General features: G+C 40.4%; 1 protein-coding gene across 1 annotated transcript in view; it reads right to left on the bottom strand.

The window, feature by feature from the left end:
* The window catches only part of ITGB6 (integrin subunit beta 6), a 46,872-nt gene extending 29,530 nt beyond the window's left edge, over positions 1 to 17,342 (bottom strand). The window contains exons 1-3 of the mRNA XM_036387219.1: positions 17,169 to 17,342; positions 2,748 to 2,824; positions 1,937 to 2,016 (exon numbers count right to left, since the gene is read on the bottom strand). Of these exons, the coding sequence (XP_036243112.1) occupies positions 1,937 to 2,016; positions 2,748 to 2,808 (141 nt within the window). The 5' untranslated portion in view covers positions 2,809 to 2,824; positions 17,169 to 17,342. The remainder of the gene's footprint in view (positions 1 to 1,936; positions 2,017 to 2,747; positions 2,825 to 17,168) is intronic.
* Positions 17,343 to 24,526: the final 7,184 nt, after the last annotated feature.

The raw sequence follows: 24,526 nt of genomic DNA, 5'->3' as shown, positions 1-24,526 counted from the left end.
CTTTTACAAAGAGGCTTCTGTGCCTTATTACCATTTCCCAGAGCTATATCTATAGTTAAGATTCTCAAAATCAGTCAGGTGTGTCCTGGAAACTGCTCTGGCCTGCAAGCCCTTTTGACCAAAGCCTGGGCAATGCCTGCAGAATCAGCTCTGAAACATTCAGTTCCTGGCAGAGATTCATGGGCCCATACCATGCATCTACTCTTTTCTCCTAGGTCTGGGAAAGCAACCCATCGATCAGCCATTAAGCCACAAATATTCTCAGTCACTGAAAAACTTTCCATGCAAAACAAAACAAATTTACTTTAAACCTATTAAAAACAGAACTATGACCATTTTCCCACCAAAATATCACCCTTCATGCCTGAAAATTGTCTGGGATCTTATATATTTTGGTGGAAGTGCTGAGGCATCTGCTGGGAACAGTGGTTCATTATTCTCCAGACTGAACCTGATGCCTTTGCTCAGGCAAAACTCTCACCCACTGCTTCTACATAAATTACGTGTACCATTATAAACCTTTCACAGGGAGATCCATGTCGTCTCCTTCAGTTACACAGTTTGTAACTTTTCAAAATGTGTGAAGAGACAACCTCATATTTCAAATAATACAATTACAAAGTATGTTCCTATCCTACAGGAAACGGTTTCCTTGGAGGTGGTTTTGCTTGCTCTCACACTAAAGCTCCTATGCCTTTTGCACGCTTGATCTGCTGTTTTTTAACAAAGAAATGAATGAGCTTATGAACAAAGAAGAAAAATCATGTTTACTACAGTGATGCTTTCAATAGTTCCACAGTTTTGTTTGGTTTGGTTTTGGGGTTTTTTAAATCAATAAATTATATTGGGCTCTTTTTTCCCTGAAAATACATGGCAGTAGTCAAAATGATGTGATCCAATTTCAACAAAATCCTGTTTTATAGTGCAGATATAAAAACTACTGCAAACACACTAATGTGGGGTCTTTTTTACCTCCATGGTAATATATTTTGCAAATGGCAAAAGACGTTTTTTTACGATTTTTTTTTAAAACATGCAGTTTTCTCTTGCTGAGCTATTTCATAAAGAGTATTTTAGTCCAATGCTGTGTCATATTGCTGTACCCAAAGCCAACAAAAACTATTAGCAGCAAAGGTACAATCCAGAAACAAAAATGAAAAAGACTTTATTTCTCTAATATTTCTGTCAAGTTTTTGTTGCAATAGCTGACTATCTTGTTAATGCTAATGAACTAAGAGCTAGAGTATTTACTGCGAACTGGGGAGATATTATTTAGCACCATTTATAGGAGAAAGTTTTAAAAGCAGAAATGTGAAGTCACTTCCTTAGGGTGGCACTGAAAATCTGAAATAAAGGTATAGGAAACAAAATCCAGATATATTTTTTAAGTCTAATGTTTTACCAAAAACACATCTATGTCATATGAATTATAAAGCCAACATTATTGTAACACTTAGAATCAACCACAGATTAATAATTCCTAGATGGAAGTTTTACATCTGCAAACTTTTACAGTGTCCATACCTGCAAACCTTCTTTTTACACTGTCTGGCTTGGCACACAATCTGTAAGACACAGTCTGGCTTCTGACTTTGTGTCTGGTGCTTCACCATCAGTGCTGGGGGTGAGCCAGCCCTCGGGCTGATGACCTGAGACCCCCCTTATTTCTGCCTTAGATTTGGAAGATTGATGTTTGTGTGTTTTTTCAAACAAGAAAACAATCAAACAAACAAACAAACATCCTAAAAACCATACTATGAATAACAGATCATGTAGAGTAGATTAAATTCCACTTCTGCTCCCCAGGAAGGCTTCACTAAGCGCTGCATGCATTACAAAACCCCAGGCTGACCCAATTAAGTCAATACTTCATCACCACTCAGAGTGACTACAAAGACTTCAAGTCTTACTTTGAAAATTTTTTTTATCACTCTACCTCTTGCAAACACCAAGCGCAGTGTGGTCCGGAAAGCAAACAATCTTCACAAGTCACTGTGCTTTCCTGAGAACAGGTCCCTGAATTTAAATCCAAGAAGATAAAAGGCTGTTAATATTATGCTGAATCATTCAATTTATGAAGAAACTTGTCATTTAGAGAATGTGGGTGGTGAAAAATGCACATATTTAGCCATATTTAGGATTACTGATAAAATTTCTTCTTAACAGTAGTTCTATTGGTAAAAGATTAACTCTCCAATAAAGATTAAAACCTCAGAATTGCTGGCAATTAACATACCTCCTTTTGCGTGCTTTATGGGTGGCATTCACTTAGAACATGTTCCCTCCAGTGCACCTGATAGAATGTTACATGTGTTTCTGGTATGGTGTAGGTAAGTCATTTCCCATATACACAGGGATATTAAAAGAACAGATTTATGCTCACTCTGTATGCTTAATATTGCTTCACTCAGCTCTGTAGATACTTGATATGATTTTTGTCCATTGTGTAACTACCAGAGGAACACTCAGCCATATGTATAATAGGAAAGATTCTTAGCAGATCAAACTGTGATTAATGAAAACAAAATTGCTCAAATGTCTGTCTCTTTCAAACCTGTTGTGCTATGTAATAACCACCAAATTGTAGATGAAATGGCAATGCAGCCCTACAGCAGCCTGTCAAATAAAGGTCATTAAATAGAAAGGAAAGATTAAATACAGAAGGCAGAAAGCTATTTTGTGTCAACTTCAAGCAAGAAACAATGCAAAATGGTTTTGAAATTGATCTCCCTGCCCCTGAGCCTTACCTTGCACATAGTTATTTCTTTGCAGAAATAGGAAACAGAGGCAAAGCAATTCAATCCCCATTCGTTTTCAGTGCTGGCTGCATGACAAAAAATAATAGCTTGTTAATTATGGTCTGCATAAAGGTAGAATGTCGTAAAACCCATGCATTCCTGGAGGGTATGTTTTCAGATGTCACGTACACCGGATCGCGAGGAAACTTCAACCCCAGCGGGACGGACCATGAACAAAAGTGAAAACAAGAGCTACCTGGGCAGGTAGAGAGGACAAGCTGTGCACACAGTAACGTGAACATGGTTATCACTTCCTTGTTTTCCTGGACTCCTTATAAGGCATACGGGGAAAATTCATTCAGGTGAGGATTTCTGTCCGTCCCAGTCACTCTGGGTCCTAGAGCAACCCAGCCCAGAGACCATGTTTGTGCTGTACAACAGCCCTTCTAAAGCTCCTTCAAAATAACACCTTTAATTGTGCCCCAAGGGGAGATGGATCATTAAGATTGCCAAGTGAGTATACCTGGAGGAAAGAAAAAAATCCCGGTTTTTAGATATCCTGATATGGAGGGAATCTCATAAAGGGAATTGTGAAGGAAAAAAACCCCAAACTAATCACAGATTAAAACTGAGGACTTTGCTTCAGTACTTCAAGATACCAAGTACATTGATTTTATTAACACTCCAAACTGAAAGGGAAATGCTGCAGTTGTAGATTTTTTTAATATATAGAATGGGGAATAATTTTATTCCAGTACAGCAACTGACTTGAAAAAAGAATCATGTCAGCCTTAACTCTGCCCAATAAGTGGCCAGATATTCTGCAGCACAGAAACAACTGCATAACAAGTTATTGCTATCTCTCCTCCACCTTCCCAGCCTGAAATGAACACAAAATACGTATTTCTTACCACCTTATTAAAAGGAAATAAAATTCCTTATTTCCGGATTTCATGTCCTCCCATCTTTTATGCTCTGCTATTGTCTGTTTTAAAAATAATTTTTTCAAGACGAGTCCTGTCTTTTCATAAGGATTTGCAATAGTCAAAGTAGGGATGGGTCTGTATTAGTTAAATTCAACATGCCTGAAACATTCCTGGGCATTGAGGCCAACTGGCACAGAAAGACTTGAGTTTATGATTGCAAAGTACGTATTGGGACCATTCTAGCAACCAAATTGTGCCCAGAAATTGTTTGCAGTGAGTGTAGATTGGAAGAGGTCAAATTAATGCCAGGGAGCATTTTAACAGTCTAATAGCATAGACAATCTCATTCTAGTGCCTGGAAATATTCCCAGGCACATTCAATTTTACTAGTATTTACACAGACTATGGGTAGTTTGAATAGCAACTCACTCTGGATTACATCAGAACCACCTTTGCTCTGCCCTTGTGTTCCCACCCCTTTGCTCTCACTAGTCATCACTCGTGTCCAAACACGCCGTGTCTCAAACTGATCCAACCAAAACCCAATCACCTTCTGTGGGGAGGGTGGAGGGCTGGTTTTCATCTGGCTTTGTCCCTTAAACCCTGTGGCTACTCAGTCCAGATTCAAGGCAGAACTGGCAGGAAAGGTGAGAATGTTAGGCCAAATTTAGCCCAGTTTAGGCTGTCGTGGAACTGTATCTTAGCATTTCTATTTACAACAACATTCCTAAATCTCCTTCAACTGCTCTCTATGCCTCAGAGTGCCCTTTGTAAAGCACTTGCTCAACTACAGCAATTCTATGTGGCATGAAAAAAGCATTGATTAGATTACGTTCCCTCAGTTTGTGAAGACACAACTCTGTGAGAACACTCTATGTAATTACATAAGGTCAAAAAGAAGTGGAATCAAGCAAAAGTGTTTGCCCTTGCTAAGAAAAACATCCTCCTGCAATATGCCACTCAAATATCCTACTTCCTGGGTCTGACTGACATTTGTGTATGTCCTTTAAGATTGTTACTATATCTACAGTCTTGCAGCTCCCCAAAACCCAGTGCTTTCTCTTTCAGTGTAGAAGGTCACCTTGTAGCTCCTACGGGCTACTGGCCCTTGGTAACAGCAACACTTCAAAGCCCAGGGCTCGGTGGCAGTGCTTCAGCCACCAGCAGTGTCTCAAACTAAGGACCAGCCAGCTGAACAGCTGGCAATTAGCAAACACTTATTCTTGGATTCAAGATATGAAACTTTGAAGTGTAGAGAGAATTAGTAATACAGCCTACATAAAACTTACAAATTCTGTTTGATATTATCAGTTCTCACTTGCGTGTGAGGTAATATTTTATATAGGTCCTGGCAAGAATAGCACGGTTGGAGGCTAAGTGCCTGCCTCTGAGTGAGGTGGCTGCCAAAGACTATCTGAATTAATCCTTTCCTTAATAAAATAGCTAAGTTTCTGCAAATTATTAGGAATCTATTAGATTATTAAGAGATCTATTAGATCTCCCTGGATTATCTGGAGAGAGCAGAGAAGGAAAAGAAAGCAGCAAAATAAACAACAACAAAAAACAGACAAGGAAAAAAAATTGAGAGCAGGAGCCTAAGAGAGGTCCTGAAAGAGAGACAGAGTGCACCGAGAGTAAACCTTGGGCCAGGTAAGAATACCTAGACAGGAAGGAGACAGATGATTCTTGCTTTGAAATATCACCTGTGCAAATGAAAGGTAAGTTGACCAGGAAGTTCCTCTACTAGATCAATGCTTTGTTTGCTTTAATTATCACTAGAAGAGTAAAATCTCAATCTGGAGTAGCTATGCTGATGTGGGAAGGATGTGTAAAAGGCTTTGGGGTCATGGCATTACTTGATTTGACAACAGGGTTCCTTCCCATTCTTCACAAGGTTTGTAATACAGTCTTGCATCACCCACCCAAATTAAAGACATTGGTTCAATGAGATACAACAAAAATGAAGTTTATAGTACAGAAAGAACACAATTATGATTGCTTCCATCAGCCACTATATAATTTCAGAGCAAGTTCTGGTCTCTATTAAATCAGAGTTACAGTTTTTAAATGACACATCAGAACAGAAAACAGCTGTTTATCATTCAGTGTAGGCAATGCTGAACAATGCAAATCCTCTCTCCATTCCTGGCACAAATATAGCCTGACCTCTCAGCTTCACACACAAGCCAGCTCTTGATTCCCAGTGATCTAGTCATACACACTCACACCCTGAAAGCCTGGAAAAACATGGAACAATTTAAAGTCTGAATGTCCCCCAGGTGAGATGATTCTCAATATTTACAAAGGTGCAGGGAGGCATCTCTTGCTCTTGAGAAAAGCTTTCTCAAGGTCGTGAGGTAGAATCTCCCTTCTCTCCACCCTTTTCCTACTCATCAGTGCATCTGGGAGAGGCAAAGGGCTGCACTCCTAGGTCAGAGGCAGGTTGCTTTGTACTTGAATCATCTGGTGACTTTATTCTCTGTCTGATTGGCTTCCCAATCAAATCCTCAAAGCTTCTGACAATCTCTAGCAGGGAATCAAAGTAGACTTTAAGGCTTAGTCAAACTTTTTAACCTGAAAGCAAGTAAGTGAAGATTCTACAGAAGTCTACAGGTTTAAAAACACTTCTCTCCCAAAGAAGACATATGTTCCATAGCTGCAAAGTCAAGTGCTTCCATACTCTTGGGCCAGCAGAAATGGAAAGCATTTGCTCTGGAAAGTCTGCACAGAAATATATGTCCCAGCAGCCTGACAGACCCAGTTCCAAAGAACAGCAATGGCAGATGTTTCAGAGGATGCCTGTCAGTTAGCTAAACAATGAAGGCTGAAAAAGTTTCTAAGCTTGAAACTTTGATTCATCTTTAAGGAGCTAGAGATGATGTGAATATCCACGCAGTGGTGTGAGAGCTCTGCACACAGGGCAGTCCAGCACAGACAGAAACCACACGCAAGTACTGCATAGATGCTCCAAGGACTGTTCTGTCTCTGTCTCTACTGCAGTACAGATCTGACAATGCTTTAGGGAGAACTGGCAAAAGCGTTTCAAGAGGAAGCAACAATCCCTAACAAACAGTTGTATTTAATGGGGAAATTCACAGTGAAGGTGAAAGTGACAAATCAGCAAAATCAGAAACTTTTGCTTCTTTAATTATTTTGCTGCTTTTGGTTTTTTTTAGTTGATACATCTGCTCTGTCTTTCTTTATTAATCATCATGATGGGACATGGGTATTGCTCCAACAGAAAATTACATCCATTCAACGAAACTGCTGTAAGCATTTGAATCCTGTATGAGTGACCTGGAGCTTGCTGAAAGCAAAGATCTGAACATACAGTGATGGAGCTGCTTCATTCCAGCTCCTATGTTTTGGGGTGTACCAATGTCATATCCCATTAGGATATGATATTAGTATATGCTAATATACTAATAAAACACTGCCACAGAGCCCAGAGACATGTGGTCTCTCCTACCCTCCAGGTGCTGTTTGCAAGCATGGCTACACATGATGGAGTGCAGTTTTGGAGGAAGAGGGGGGGTGTCTGTAGCCTCTTCTGGAGGGTCACAGGAGAAGGAGAATCACGCAGAGGAGAGGAATTTTCCCCTCCAGCTCTGAGCAAAACAAGGTGTTGGGAATTGGTGACTCAGGTTGTGATTCATGCTCTGGTCTCCTGTTGTTTCCGGAGCCGTGTGCTGCTGTTAGAGGAGGGCAGGGAATGAAGTCAACAACCTGAATCTGAGCAAGCAGAGGGGCAGAGGAGGGAGGAGGGACTGCTCTCCAACTGTACAGTAAGCAGCAGGCAGGAAACTCAGGGTGTTTTCATCTTGTATTCACCTTGCCCACAGCTCTGACCTGGCTGGTTCCAGCCAACGGCATGACGAAACCTTTGTTCTCAGGTTTTTTGGCATGGGTGAGCAACGTGAAAAATTTGTTTGCTTTTCAGATTTGAAAACACTCTTACACTCAAAGAGAAATTATCAGACCTCTGAACTGCAGAAGGGCTCAGGTGGAACTCGTAAGGAAATGGAGAGGGACAGCCAACCAGCCCACGACACTCAAATTATGCCAGGGACTTCCACACATCCCATCAAATCTCACCTTGGTTTTTGTTTGCTTTTCTTGGTTACATGGTACCCCTTGCTTTCCCTGCACTATAAGAATGTGGGGCAGAGACAGCAGAGCAAGATCAGTGCAGGTGGGTGATCAAGCTGGGGATGGAAACTACACTGAGCACTGACTCCACAGCTCCTCAGACCCCTGCACTTTAGCTGAAGAGCTTTTCATAACTTTGTTCAGATTAATGCTAAATTCAAACCAGATCTGCAGGCCTCATCATAGAAGGGACAAGGTGATGGCCTTGCTGTTGCAACAGCACCAAGGGAAAGTCAACCCTGTGTCCCAGCCCTGCAGCAGGCCAGGCTTCCTTTTGGAAAAGACTGTAAGGTTGGGTAAATACAGTGTATTCAGGCCTGACCACCCATACATAAATTCTGAACTATGGAACTGGGATTAAATCACTTGAAAAAGAGATTCTGCTCTGGCTTTATGCACAGAAAATAATTTTATAGCTAACCTTCCTAGGCTTAGACAGAGGTATAGTGCTTTGTTAAAACACAGGGTTTGAATAAGGTTATTTTAGAATAACCAAAACAGAATGCTTAGCCTAGCACCCAAGCAGTTGCTAAATAGTGAGGAAAGTGGGCTCAGGTACTGCATGAAAGCAGCTCCATTTCTGGAGTTGTTCTGCCAGTTTGGTTCCATGTACAGACACCCAGCGCTCAGGCCACGCGTCCTCGCCAGCAGCTGCCGTCTCGTTTTGGGAGAAGAGCAGAATTTATGGTTTCAGAAGCCTTTTGTGCAGAGTGCTGCCATCTTATGGCTACTATGCTCTGGAGGAGGAAAATGAGCACTCTCAAACTCAGGTGCGAAAAAGGTGATACTGAGAGTCCTATTCCCTTTTAACAATATTTTGCTTTGTGACTTATATAAAAATCTTTCAAGATGTTCACGTTTTTGTAAAACTATGTATTCACTTATATTAGAATTTTAATTTTTTTTTCATCCTTTTTTCAAATTCCATCTCTCATATTAAACAGAACATTACTTCCATTGTCTTTGTTATAAGATTGGTTACAAGCTTCTGAAGTGTCAGGAATCATTTGCAATACCTTTATCAGGGTAAATTATTACTGTACTTTATAAATCTTGCCTTATGTGTTTCTTCTGAAAGCAGGAAGGAAATTTAAACCAACAGTGTCTGCTCACAAGCAAACAGGAACATTGGAAAAACAATATTACACAGAATGATTACTGCTTCTAAAATTCTTAAAGTCGTCATCAGAATTGCCAATATTAAATACCTAATAAACCCATGCAAAACTAGAAATATATAAATAGAGACACCTCTAAATAAAAATAAAATCAAACGAAATCAATTCCAAGTATTTTGCTGAGTAATACCAAAATAATAAAGCAGAGCAAATTTTCTCTAACAATGTTTTCCAAGAGTTCAAAATGATTAATCATGTAAATGCTGTCAATAATATTAGATCCACTGATACCTCATTCTTCTTATCTCATGTTTTTTTTCTCTAGTTTGACACTTAACAAACAGATTTATCAAAATTTTAAACCACTCTTTAAAAATAGCTAATTCTTAACATTTTGCAGCATGTCAGTATGACACAGGCCATAGAGTCATCTTTCTATCAGAACCAATAAACCAACACAAATTTCAAAAAATACTATTGCCACAGTAATAAAAAGGAGAGGGCACAACACTGCAAAGGCTCTTATAGATACTGAAAATGGTCCTTTCACCTTACACAGCTGCCTTAATAAACTTATGGAAATCCATCATAAATCTTGTCAGACTGCTTGACTCTCTGGCAGAGAGGCAAAGAGAGAGTGGCTCTACTCACCTTTATGCAAGAGCTATGTGAATTCTATCATCCAATTTGCAAGCAAATAACTTCCATTTTACTGTGATACCCACACCTACAGTGGTTTGTCCCTGTCACTCTTACTAGAAGACTGTTTCAGAGACTTTGTTCTTCTCATGGCTGGAAACTGCCTCAGTTCCAGCCTGGATGGACTAACTTTCAATATATATCCATTTATTTTAATGACAACATTGTCTGGCAACTTAAATAGCTTCTTTCCTCCCTAGTATTTGCCCTGCCCTTCTTTCCCCTCCCCTTGATGTATTTATAGAGAGCAATTGTATATCCCTCATTCTTAGTTTTGTGCAGTACTGCTTTTCTGTGTTTCCTTCAATGTATTTTCCTAATTATGGCTGACAGATTGTTCTCAGTACCCAGAGGAGCTCTGACCAGGGGAGCCTCCTGCAATGGTGTTTGTACCCAGGTATCCCTTCTTTAAGTCTCCTACATGGTATCTAAGGAGGACCATTTTGGCTTTTCTAATGGCTCCACCTCAGTTCTCTCAAGATTCTTCCATGACTGACCAAGACCTTTTGGTCTTCCTCTTACCCAAGCAACTCACCGCAATTTACAAGAGAAATAATTCCCACCTCAGTCTGGGTGTGATCCAGCACTTGCACTATTAAATTCTACCTGACACTTCCAGGTCCCTGCTCCTTCATAGATTTCTGTATTTTATTTTCATGCAATTGTTTATTATTTCTTGCAAAATGCATACAAAATTTCCAGATTACTAAGGTTACTTAATGAAGCTGTAGGTTACTTTTTTGTCTGCCTTTTCTCTCTCCTTTGTTTTGGGAGATCTTTAAAGCAAAACTTCCTGATCCTTCACCCGAAAATTTATTTTTTCTTCTTTGAGCAATTTAGGATGGAAAACAAACACCTCTTCACTATAAGCCTACTGCACCTTGTTAATAAATTTTTCAAGTTGGTAAATGTTAGCTTTTATTTTTACAGATGCCTCCATTTTTCTCCAAGATCTGGACCATCATCTTTACAGAAAAAAAGAAAGAGCATTTTTTTGGTTTGGGCAGTACATACACAGTCTTTAATCTCTACCAGAGAGAGTACTTGCCACCTACCAGACTCCCTTTTACTTGTGTGATAGGAAAAACTTTCACTTTTTCAAATATTGTTACAGATGGTCTGTCTGCAAACTTGACAGATCTGACTGCACCCTCCGCTTCCAGGTTCCCAAAATACCATTTTCACTGATGATCTGGTATGGTGGGGGCTTTCACTCTCTTTGCTAACTCCTAATATTTTTATTTCTTTTTTAAGGATTTGTAAGGTGCTAGCACTCTTCATTGTCTCCTTACAAATTAGAGATTTTTTAATTCTTATTTAAATTAAATTTTAATAGGTTTGGAACCTTCATCCAGTTAATATCACTAATTAATTTCTTTAGGTACAATGCTTCGCAAGGACAAATTTTGGGAAACCAACAGGCCTGTTCTCGTTCATTCTTTCATTTATTTTCAATTTAACCAAGCTGGGATAACTTTAGCTAGGTTATTTTCTACCACCAGCTGCTCTATGTCATCACTACCTAACAAAGATCACCTAGAATAGCATCATGGCAGCTCAGTGATTGCTTGCTGATGAAATCTGCCAGCTATTACACGCTGGAATAACTGGCTCTACTGTTATCACAAACATTTGCTTTATACTCTATTTCTGACGAGTTAAAATCTCCCGCAGTGAGGCAATGCTTGGGAGCTTCTCTTTCGTGCTTGCAGTCATCTGAGTTAGACCTCTCTGGAAAATGTTGCTCCTTAGTGGCCTTTCAGAAGACCTTTACCTTGACAGATTCTGTTCTGCCCAGGCCACCTCTCTCTGGTTTTATTTCTAGTTTTCTTAAAAGACTACTCATTCGTTTAAATGTGTTTCAGTCATAGATCACACATCCACCATCCTTCACTAACCATGGAAGATTTGGGATCACCTTGGATCCTGCAGCTCTAGCCTGTGTTTGCAGTTTTTGTACACAAACTTCTCAGCTCATCTTCTATGACAATGTGCAAATTATTTTTAAAGTGTCACATCCCTTTTATTCCTAACACCCAGGCCACACACACCACATTCCCACACATGGACATGTCAGTGTCCATTTTTCTCCCATCTGATATTTCTTTCCCAAACTTATTCACCATGCTTTGCTTTTCAGAACCAGGCATCAAAATTACTTACAAGTGTCCCCCAACATCCTCTCCTATTTCTTAGAATTCTTTTACTGATTATACTGATGTGTGTGTGTATGTGTATATGTATACGTTGTTATCATCTATTATTTTGTAACATTCTACATGATCTGTTATACTATAACGATACCAGTTATAGCAATCTTGGTTCCAGAAAATCAATGCCATGTTTGCTCCAACAGAGTTCATCCAGTTTGTGTGAAAAATCCTCCTTCTTCTCAAAAGCTGAATTCCTTACGACACTCCTCATAACACCAATTTTTAAGACATCTGCTGCTCTTTATTATCTTGCATGCTTTAACACACCCTCTTCAAGAATGAAACCCTGCAGTGGGAGCTTTTCCTTCAGGACAAACCTACTCACACAGATTTCCTCTAGTTTTTGTTTTTTCCATGGCTCATTCCTTTAGTTTTTTATTCTACACTGTGATCTGGTACAGCTATATTTCATCCCATAAATGATTGCACTGCCAGTGGCACTAAAACAGCTTCTGTTTTATAAATGGAATAAATAATAAACTGCATGCACATACTATGTGTACATTTTCCTTGAATACAATAATTTTAGCTTAAAACTATGCTCAGTACTGCTGAACTTATATTTATGAGGCAGTTTTAAAATAGCTTCTGGTAAAATAAGTATTTTTGCATGAAAGAGCTAAAGTGATAGCTTGAATATACTTTTGAACTTGAGTAGCTTTGTGAAATGTCTCATCAGTTCTCCTGGAGATATTTTAGTCATTGGGAGTTAATCATTACCTGAAATTATGGGACAAACCTATTCAAAGGCAGTCTACCATGTAGTGTTGTGTTAGGGAAGAAATGCAGACATTGACTCATAGGCGTCAGCTATTTATTCAGTCAGTTATGATGTGATTCTTTCCAACATTATTTTTCTTTTGATCTATAGTAAGATACTGATCTTGTGGATGAGATTTTCTCAGTTAGAGCAAGACCCTGTCTACCCCAATCAATAGAGACATTTGAGTGTCAAACTACCGGGGGAACACCACAAAATTTTAAAACAGTACAAGAAGAAGGTAAAGAGATCAGTGAGTTAACATTAATCTGGAAGAGGCACCTGAGCACCCTCTAAAATCAGAAAAATTGTGCTCAGCAATGTCTGAGAGCAACAGAAAAAACCAAGAAAAAATTCAAACAGGTCAAACACTGGTTTGCTCCCAGGACCATGCCAAGTCATGGGTATGGCAACAATCAAACCTCCAGGGAACAGCAGGCACAGGACTTGGGCTGACACACAGGAGGTGCCTCACTCTGCAATTTCCATAGACACAGTCAAGAGCAAACTGGTTCCTAAATCAGGCCGATCAGATGCTCCAGAGCACATTTTCTTTCTATACTACAAAGCCAGAAATGTTCCCCTCTAGCTGTGTAGTGTGTCAACTTTCTTGCATGTAGGGAAAACAGAAACACCTTCTTCTGCCTGTGTCATATAAATATGAAGATTAGACAAGATGGGTACATGAAATAACAGTCAAAAAACCAGGGTAAAAATTTGAATTTAGATTATCTAATAGTGTCAGCACTTGTGGAAAGTGCCTATTTGTCATGTTCTCATGACATCATAGTTTTCTGTCTAATTTTGTGAAGTTTGATCAATATTCACAGTTTTAAGCAAACAGGTAAGTAAACAAAACCATTGCAGCTATTTATTGACTGTGCTGACACACAGCTATTCATGATGCCTGTGCATCACATTACTGATAAAAACACTCATTTTTACTGTCTCCCACATCCTCAGCTTGCTCAAGGGGAGTAAAAAAGCCTATTTTTCCTGTATCCTGAGCTGATATTTATGTTCTCATACATTACCATCTGATTTGTCCCAACCACTTTAAAAGGAGTGCTTTTCTCTTCTTTCCCTGCTGCTTAAAAATCCCCTGTTAGGTTTATTTGCTGTACTTGTGGGTTGAACAATGATAGTTTGATTTAGCTCATGCTTCTGAACTTGCATATTAACTAATTTTTCAAGACTTGGCCTTTTTCTGACATTCTTCTAAGTTCATGGTTTTTAGGGTGCATAATTTTTTTCATGAACCTGGTATTGTGCTGCTTCTGTTATTATAATGAAGCTTGAGGAAGATCATTCCTCAGAAGTAGCTTCTCTCCTCTTACAACTAGAACAAATCCAGGCTCAGGGTCAGACAAAGCATCACAAGCTCCAACCTGGGCAGCCTTCCTGGCTGAGGAAATTCCTCAGTGCAGTTCTTGTGGCAGAAATCTGACAATCTCTATCTGTTTACAATGTCTATTAGCACTCTGAATAACAGCACGGGCACCACGGAAGCCTTGACTCTATTTCACAAGGATGGCAGGTAAATATTGCCAAAAAACCAGTCCACTGTCAGGAGCAGGGGATTTCCAAATCTGAGCCTGAAAGCCTGGGTGGAGGACAGCCAAGCACAAGAGATGTGGAAGCCAGGAAAGGGTCAGAAAAGGACAAATCTTGCTGAAGCTGATTTTAAACAGCCATTTGAGATATTGGCTGTGGTTGTAATATCCACCACTGTTGGATGAGATTAATTGCTGCTAGCATGGTTCTCAAGGAAGGAAGAAGCATCTTCTAAAGATGCCAAGGTTCATCATTCCAAGTAGGTTTTCTGCCCTGGGGAGAAATGGCAGCATTTGTATTCTCTACCCCCAGACAGTTCCACTGAGGGAAGAAAAACCAATTTCTCCATGATCCTCATAAGACACTCCTGCAGACACAGCCAGAAGGCTTTATCATACAAGTGCCATCCCTAAGTAGTCTGGCAGAGCCTCATTTCAGGGGCAGCTATTGCTAAATGAAACCTCATTTGGACCAGGCCCTACCTCCCACACAAGTGGCTGCAGAAGGCTGAGGATTGCCTCACCAGCCTTCAGGCTCTCTGGGTCCCAGCAATGGGAAACAAACCCTAAGGAGATGCCTGTCCTCAGGTTCACAACTCTGTACCCCAGGAAAAGGATGAGATCCACTGCCAGAGCACCACTACTCCAGTTCTGCTCTGCTAAACACTCTCTGCTTTGGGTGTTACTGGAAAAAAGTGCTGAATACAGACAATCAGATGGAATTGTGTTTTCTTATGTATAAGATACCAGAGAGCAAGACAGATCAGAGTTTTGAATACCATTGAGATGCTAACCAGGTCACAGATGTCAGATTTAAGAGGTATATTCCTATCTTCCTAAAGAAGAGATATATAAAAAGAAATATTGTTAATGGCAGGACTGGCATTTCATGCACTTCCCCAAGCTCCTTCACTCTTAACTGATAGCATGAATGTTTAATTAAAGTTTTGGCAGAGAAGTAGATCAGGACTACAGTGTCATTTTCCCCTCAAGGCGTGCTTCAGCAAGCTGATGCAGATTGCTTGGTCGGTGAGATTTATCAATATTATAAGGCACCATGTGTCAGGCTGAACACATTAAAGGCTGTGTTAAATTTTAACATAGGTCATGAATCACTTAAACTAATTCAGCCAACCAGAATTAGTATGAAAAGTATGAGTAACAAGGGGCTAGTGTTTGTTCTGGTTTTATATAAGCAGGAGGATGAGGCACCTGAGCAAAGGTTCATATGCAACAACAATTGTAACTCTGTTCATGTAGGAATGATTCAGACATTTGGATCACAATGCAGAAAGATCTTCATTTTGTTGAAAACCTCATTATAGCTTTCTGAGAATTAAAATTTTGACAGCTTGGTTTGGGGAAGTCTTCTAAGAATATTAACTCTGATATAAAATAATAAACAGTGTATATGAAATGAAACATTTTTAAATAGGTCTTCCCTGACATCTCCTGAAGAGAGATGTTCAAAGTGAATGCTGCCTTAATTAGTTTTTCTCTTTTTCACCATTTATTGGCATTGTTAGCTAAATTTTCTTACGAAGGTGTTCAACTGCAAATTTATTGTGGGTTAAATTGCAAACATAGTCATTAAAGTGCACTGAATTGTCTTTTGGCTTTACTTGCACAAATAATGACTGTATGCTCTACACAGCATGATAAGTATTTACATGATCTTACATACTTTGAGCAATATGTCATCATGATTCACCATTCTTTACCTCTATTTATTTTTGCTGATTTTGCTTCTTTTATAGCTCACCTCTGTCTAGACCAGCACACAACTCCTCTTAAACACAAGCTTAACCACACCAAGACATGCAAGCTCAGCTGGGCTAAGAGGTGATGTTTTCATCATATTAACAGTTTGCCTTTCTATTTCAGTAGCATGGAAATAACCTTGTTCTCTGAAAAAAAACCTTTATTTTTTCCTCCTTGTTCTAGGATGTGCATTGATGAAGCATCTGACAATGACGTTCACTGAGGACTATTATTAAAAACACTTGCTGCAATAAATTTACTCATTCACTTTCTGCACATTCTTGTGGTATCTCAGAACCTGTGCCTGTCACTGGGGACAGCACAGAAGCACTCACTGAGCTCTGCCAGAAGGAAAGGCACCGCTTTTGGCATTGGGAATAGCAGTAGCTCCAGCGTGAAAGGCCATTGTTCAGAAGGGGCACAATCATCAGAGCTGGTGGCACAGCAAAAGCAGGGCTGAGAGCACTGCAGCCAGATCTGCAAGTACCGGGTCTGCTCATAGCCCTGCTTTTCCCCAGGGAATGGCGTCTTGCGAGCGACTTCATTAACTGCTGACAGCAGACAGACTGCGCGCGCGGGGAGCGAGAGGGAAACACTCGTCAGATGGCCCCAGCCACAACTGAGGAAAAGCACAGAAGAGATAACTGGCAAGTGTGGAGATTTCCTCGCTGTTCAGGAGAAGTTAGGCACATCCCTGAATGCAGCGCTCTGTTTCTTTTCTTTCAGCAGGGCGTACAGAGTTGCCCAGCACAAAGGGTGCTGCTGTCAATTCAATGCGCCCTTGGAATCTGCCCAGGCTGTAGAACATGGCATCTGAATTCCAGATTGGTTGCTAGTTGTAAGAAAATCCCCCAAATATCTTGGCATTTGTTTATTTTAATAGTCAGGAGAAGAGAGCCACCAAGCCTCGTTACCTGCCATTGAAATCCTTGCTGTGTGGGACCTCTTGTACTGTCAATGGAACTTGCCTCACTGCGTGGCCAGCAGGATGAGTGTCCCCAAGGCATTTACTCACAGAACAGGCTCACACAGCCCAAATTGCATGTGTCCTTAAAACCAGGGATCCTCACTCCATCCACGAGTTTAAAAACTTCCATCCTTATTGAACCAGCTCTGAGGTTGTTTGCCTGCCCGTGCCCTCCACCCTTCAAAAGGTCTTACTAACAGCTAAAGACCCGAAACACAAGGCTTTCCACACACAGGCACTTCCTCATTTGCTCCAAAAATTTAGAGAAAAATGTGTTGCCTTACCTGCTGCTCCCAGTGCACTTGAACATTTCTCGTGTGCAGAGCAGATTCCCTGGCACTGCAGACATCCTTGCACTGCAGCCCGGCTTTCTGCAGGATCACAGAGAGCTTCTCTTTTTCCACATGGCAGCTGCCTTGCTTCTCACCAGCCCTGAAGTCAAGCCTCTGTTTTAAAAGCACTCCAGCATCCTGCTCCTTCAAACTTCACTTTTCTCTGTGGATTCTCCAGGCTCACCAAGTGCCTGTGTTTCAAACATTAATACTTTGTTTACTGTCTTTCTTTAGCAGACATTGTATTCTCCTAATCCTATCTCCTATAGAAAGTCTGACAAAAACTGGCCTAAAATGCCATTAGTCAAAATCCTGTTCTTCCCAGAGGAAACACTACTGGTCCTTCACAACCAAGCAGCTATTTATAGGAATGGTGACAGTGTGTCTAACCCCACAGTACAATGAGAATGAGGCAGTCCAGGCAAGACAGGATGATAGAGGCTGTTCATAAAATCAAAACTGGAATTCATGTGCTGTACATCAATAGGGATTTAAGCAACCACTTTCTTTTCCCATTTCAGAGGGAAGAAATAGAGGCCCTCTTAGCACAGGGATACACAGCACACTGTCACTGGAATAATTAATCCATTATTTTAAAGAATAATGTTGAAGTTTTGTATCTGTTATAATCCTAATCTCCCCTCTTTCTGCAGGGCAGTGCTTCCACCTCACAGGCACCTGCTTTGACACTTCCCAAAGGAGCTTCTTCCTCATAAACTGCATTGTATGTTCATCTTGATAGACATAAAGCCAGGTTCTTTGATCTGAGCAGCAAAACACAATTAGTTTGGGATAGAGAACAGAGGAATCCCAGACAAGCCCCAGACAAAAGCAGAAATGGCAGGGAGGCAGAATTACCTTAGGGAATGCACAAGGAAGCATCAGTGCCAGCTGGGTTACAAATCAGAGCAGCAAGCAGCTGTAACACTCTTCTAAGGAACTGGGTGGGAAGCCAGGCATAAAGAGCAGAGGCAGCCCAGTGCTCACATCATTTCCCTGAGCAGTAGTTAAGGAACTGGGGGAGCACTGTAAGAAAAGAGAAAAGACATAAAAAATAGCCAGAGATGGAGTGAGGATCTAAAATTGTCCTAGGAATGCACCTAGTTGAGAATTAGAAAAACCTGTGAAAAGGCAGGGAAATGGCATTTCTTGGGGTGGGGCTGGAAGCTGCAGTGCCTGGGGCACCCCACAGTGGCACAGTGGGCTCAGCAGGCCCCTTCCCCATGGCCAGGCTGCTCTGACATGGGGGCAAACCCCACGGGTCTCAGCTGAGGACCCCTCACCATCAGTACTGACACTTTACCTACAGCAGTGAATAAAGCCATCAGCCCATCTCTTCAGGACCCACAGAGGAAGATAACCAGCTCCTGTTCCACCCTGTCTCAGCATGCCTGACTGGGGCACAGCCCTTTGGGCTCATGCACGTAGGTGGGGAGGCAAGAGCCCCCTGCGCTGACTCTGGCCATGCTGAAGCCCTGTGGGATGTGCTGCCATGGAACTGACACCCTGTACTGTCCTCTCCCCCTCTCCTGCCTGCAAAGCAATGAAGCCCCTTAGCAAACTTCACCCCCTTAGCGTGGTGCTGTGCCCAAAGCCCAGGCTGCTCATGGCAGCTGGGGAGCACAAAGGGAGAGGGGCTGAGCTGCCCTGACAGCCACAGGGGAGAGCAGCAGCTCAGCAGCACCAGAGATCTCCCCTGCCTCTCCCAGAGCCAGCAGCCCAGCCTTGTGCCAGGGGCTGATATGCATTTGGAGATATGTACATTACAGCAGTCACCAAGAACTTCCTGAGCTACCAACAATAATGAGGCACTAGGTCTGTGACAGACTAGGGAATTCTATTACATACCTTTAAAAATTGAATATAAATAGCTACAGAACAGCTTGCTAATAGTAAATAGCAATAAAACTTCTCTACCAAATATAAAAAAATCACATAAAAAGAGAAAGACAAAACTCTTCCCCATTGTGCTTGCCTACTACACAACTTCCAAAAGACATGGCTGGATTTTGGCCTTGATACCTGGAGGAATATATTGGTAATGACTTGAACTGAATTTGTACTTAGGTATGTTTTCCTGTATACCAGGAAAAAAATATTACCCAGGTTGTCTGCAGCTATAGCAACTCATTACCATAATTTTTTTTTTTCTTCATACAGGCACTGAATTAAAAATCAATTTCCTTCTTAAATAAAAATCTGAGGCTGGATACATCCCATGCATAATTCTGTATTTCCAAGTCCTTGTGATTGATTATTTCTTCAGTAATCCCTAAGGATCTAGAGTAGAAAACTTGAAGGGAAAGAAGATATTTGTTAAACACAACTATGTGTGCCTTAATGCACAAACAATAACTAAGACCAGAAAATATTTTGCCTGCAATAAAATGCAGAGTCCCTTAATCCCCAGAAATTCACTGCTTTTCTTCAGAGCAAACTTTTATTGGTAATATACACTTCCCTGAACTAAGTAAAACTCACAGCTGTAAGAACAGTGGTGGTAAACCAGAGGACCAGACATGAAATGAGCAAAACCATGTGTAAAATTATTTTTGAGAGGCTCAGTGAAATTAAATGCTGTCATTGCTTAAGACAATCTACCTCACTGACTATATTAAATTTGCCTAGATGCATCCCTGAGAGCAAAAAATGTAGCTCCTGGCATAAAACAGAGATACAGAAACCAAACAAACTCCCATGTGAGAACTTTATCAAAGCAGGGAGAATAAAATCCTTCATACCCCTGTTATACAAAATTAGGTAACAGAAGTACCTGAATATTTTATGGGACAGATTCATCTGAGATATATTTATACAAGGCCAAAAACCTCAGGCCTATGTCCTTGAAGATATTTACTTAGTTTTGGTTAAACCTTTTGGTCAAACAAGTGCTAAGTTAAGTTATATTACTTTACATCCTGAAGGACAAATACTGCCTTTACAAGATTTGTAGTTATAAAAGATGCTGGAGGTAGTGATGGGAGCACTTTATATGTTTTTACTTTTATTACAGTGTGGCTTCAATCAGAAACAGAACTTTGTGGTAGAAATTGAACAAATATCATACCTATATATACAACTCATACCCAGAAATTCAACACAGGCAAATTAATTCCATAGCAGGAGAGGTAAATTTTACACAGAAGTTGCTGGAGAGGAAGCATGGCAGTGGGGATGGACTCAGAGCATGGTGCAATCTGTAAGGAAAGAGCACCTGAAGGATGTATGGACTGAGGAGGGACTTTGTGAGGCTTCAGGAGAGGATGAGCTTTGCCTCTGCTGTCGGTGAGGGGACTGCTGAGCACTGTGCTGGGGAGAAATGCAGGCACCACTCAGGGTCTGCCCCAGACCCTGAAATAACTGCTCAGAACAGAACTGAGCAGTAAATACACGACTTTTATTCTATCAGTCATAAGCCTGAGTGAAGTGAAATGTAATGTACTGCTAATAGACTCAAAATACCAGTAAGGAAAATTTAGATCAGAATATGATACTCATAATTAATAAAACAGGTAACTATTGTACCATGCAATAAATGGTTACAGATCTCATGCAGGAATGGATTATTAATAACACCACAGATAATTTCATTGCAATGCTATAATTTTTTTAAACATTCTTAATGCAGTAAAATATCTGAATAAGTCAGAATGAGCAGCATTATTATTATTAACTAGGCTGCATAAATGAGCACTAGTGTTTTAAAAAATCAAAGATAATAAATTCATGAATAGTAGAGCAACACTGACAGAACAGCTAAACTTCGAACACACTATTTTCCTAGCCAAATCAATTTCTGAAAAATCTTACAAGATAAAGGATATACCACTAAACCTTTCATGTTTTTTATGCAAATTATGAAAATAAATGATTGTTAACTAACTTATATGTATTTCATGATGAATTATATTCTCTTTTGCAGCCAGCATCGTATTTTATTAAGAAATTTGTTGGAATCACAGGGAAATTGTTTAAGAAATATTTTTTTAATTCATCAGTTGAACATACTTTTTAATATTATTAACTGCAAATTAGAGTGATAACAGGAACAGACCTAGAATATGTGCTCTGAAGCCTATAATGATGCATTGCACTACTTACCATTCAGGACAGACCTTTCAATTCAGAAAGTGCTGAATGCATTACCAGGCCCATTGTCCAGAACCTCAGCCAGACATATAATTTGTCTCTATTGTGGTAATAAAGAGATTCCTGGCATTCTGCTATTAAGAAACCAGAAGTAATATATTAGTTTTACTTTACCTCTGCTACTTAATAAGGAGCACATACAATAGAGCACACACTTCAGAAGACTATGAAGATAGTATCCTATTGAATGACAGACTGTCTGCTTGATTTACATGAAATACCAAGTGCTCGTATGAGAAAAGGTTAAAATTAGATTGACGAGCAAATGTGCTACCAGACTGCTGGCTGACAAATGGCAAAGTTATGCCAACGTATTACTTATTCTGGAGGCGCCCAAGAAGCAAGCAGGAGGATAGTAATTCATGTGCTAAAATATATTCACATTTAGCATAAACAAAGAGTCCTCAGGGTCTGCAATAGGAACATATTAGCTACATGTAATTTATGCCAGCCAGTAAGTCAGTGGAACAATTTCCTTATTAGATATGGAATTTGAATGACTTGTATTTTCTTAAGTCAAGAGTGGGCTGCTCTACTGTCATTTAAATTATTTCAGAATAATGCCCTGATGAATGATTACATTGTTCTTCCAATAAATTGACAGTTGTGCTACATCCTCCTTCCTGCTACCAACCACACACAATGAAAATAAAGATTAGTCATGTAGCTTTTCACAGTGGCTCTTGGATTATAGTCTGGCTGCTTCGTGGTCACCATAAAGAGCAGGCTGGTTCAGTAATGGTGACTCCTTTCCCTTTCTCTTTTCCTTTCAGGAAGCCCTGTTGAGATCCATACTAAAACTTGTTCCCTAAAAGGTGTGAACTAAGGAAAAATTTTCACTTGCCCAAATAAAGGTGGTTTGAGCTCTGAAATTCAGCGGCAAAGATGCATCACAAACTGACCATCGTGCTCTGGGCATGTCTGCAAGTCTGGAAGTAACGTTTTATGATTCTATGGGTACAAATATCAATCCACCAGAGATACAGGGCACCTCTGTAAGCATCAGCTTTAATGACTAGAAGCTGGATTTGGTGATAATGAGTAACAACCAGTCAGTTGTGCCTCAATTGTGGTTTATGAACAAAAACCAACATTCTGAAGGAGATGGAAACAAATTACTGATGCCTGCCAATTTTAAACTCATTTTACACAAATCAAATAATTACACAGTGAAAAGCTGCTACTCTATGAAGTGGACAATGCAAAACTGTATCTTTCTCCCATAGCGGCCAATGGCAATCCTGCAGTTTACTCCTGTGGAATTAGAGGTTGGCTACAAAGTGAATTTTTCTGCATGTGAACCTGAATTAAAAAGGAATTTAAAAGCAGACAACATGGGCTTGAACCTGCTCTTCATTGGAACAACTTTTTGATATTTTGTTAATACGAAATTTCAGTAACACTAAAGCTTTAACAGACCCAAACCCATTTGCCAGCCTGTTTCCTTAGGGAAAAGTGCTCTTATTTCCTTTCCAATTGCCATGACAGACAGCAAGTTAGGGGAGGGAGTTAATTGCCCCATTAGTCATCACCTTGTCAGGATGACTGGCAGCCAGTAGCCTTCAGGCTTACATGAAAAGCTAAAGCCAGTTGAGATCCTTTCAAGTCTGGATGGGAGAGACACCTCTGGACCTGCTGCCCCTCAGTGACACCTGGAAAGCTGGTCCAATATTTTATGCCAGGTCTTTCATATGTCTGTTAGTTCTTCCAAAACTCCTGTCAAGTAACAGGAGAGGGAAACAAAATGGAATTAAAGGTTTGAACCCCATCAGGTTCTCTTTCTGGCCTCCTCCTCCTCCTGCAATACTAGTCTTGCAAGTCATTGATGACCAAAGATAAGATACACAGGGACAATTTGTTACTATCTAAAATAATCCACTAGAGTGCAAAATAACCTCTATAAAAAGAGCAGCCATTTCTGGAAAAATCTCTGCTTTAAAGTTATGATATATTAAATGGAGTTTACCAGCAGAGCCTTCACAAGTAGCTGCTGGAAGCAGTTATTAAAGTAGGAATTAGGCTAGACTCAGACCTTGTGCAAACAGTTGTAGCTCCCGCAAGGACGATCGCACTGACAGGCTGGTTTCCGTCCTCTAGGCAAGAGAGAGGCAAAAAAGTGAGAGACGCTAGCAGAGCATCTGCTAGCTAGATCAAAAAAAGTCTGTCTTGTTGGCAGAGCTATTGTCCTTTGGTCACACCAATCCTAATTTGAGTCCTGCTTGCAGCAGCATAGAAAACCTGTGACAAACATAGTCATGCTGACGTTGAGCTGGATGCCAAAAGAAGATAATCACAAGTACTTGAGACTGCAAAGAAAAAAAAATTAAAACCCGAAAAACCAAACCAAAACAAAAAAATCCAAAGCCACACACAGGAAAGGAAAGCTTTCAGGTCTGAAACTGATTGGGGGGGGAATTTTGTCTTTTCCTCCCCATCCCTCATTCAACCCTAAAAAAAAAATCCTCAAAAATTGCAAACACATGCCTGGATCAGATCTTTTTCCAGAAACTCAAGTCTGTGTCTGTGCACTGTTTAGCCCAAAGCTAGCATGTATGCAAAAAAGAGAAATACTTTATATTTCCAGACTTACAATATTTTTATTCATGACTGTCTGTGAACTCTCCTACTTGTTCTGACTGCTCTTTGGGTCTTTTATTGTGCCTGATACAGCAATCTGGCCTGGTCCAGAAGTGACTCATCTAATTACTTTGACAGTATCCCTGGCAGAGATTAACAAATGCTTCTTGTAGTCCACATCTAAGAGCAAGTCTGTGCAGGTCAAAGCCACTGGCCAGCCCTCAGGCCCTGCTGATGAATTGCAAGGCTGTGTCCAGCAGAACCAGAGGGGAACAAAATAATTCAAAATGCATTGGCAACATGATTCTCCCTGACCAAAAGGGATCCTGCAAAAAGCTTCCAAGATCTGAAGCACTAACTGAAGCACTAGCTATCCCCTGTGGGTTACGATTAATTGGTTAATTATTCATTAGATTCAAGCTGTACAGATAGAGACAAGCAGCAAAAATACCTATTTCTGTGGGCCCCTTCGCCCACTTGCCACATCTGTATTAGTCATCTGGATTAATATGTAAGAAGTCCTCTTCAGTGATCACTGACAGGTTTTCTTGAACGAACTTTGCAAAAATGAGCTGCCTTTTCTA

This window comes from Molothrus ater, chromosome 7, assembly GCF_012460135.2.
Source record: "Molothrus ater isolate BHLD 08-10-18 breed brown headed cowbird chromosome 7, BPBGC_Mater_1.1, whole genome shotgun sequence".
Lineage (NCBI taxonomy): Eukaryota > Metazoa > Chordata > Aves > Passeriformes > Icteridae > Molothrus > Molothrus ater.
The sequence above is the reverse complement of the archived record's forward strand: the minus strand, read 5'-3'. Positions and strand labels throughout refer to the sequence as shown.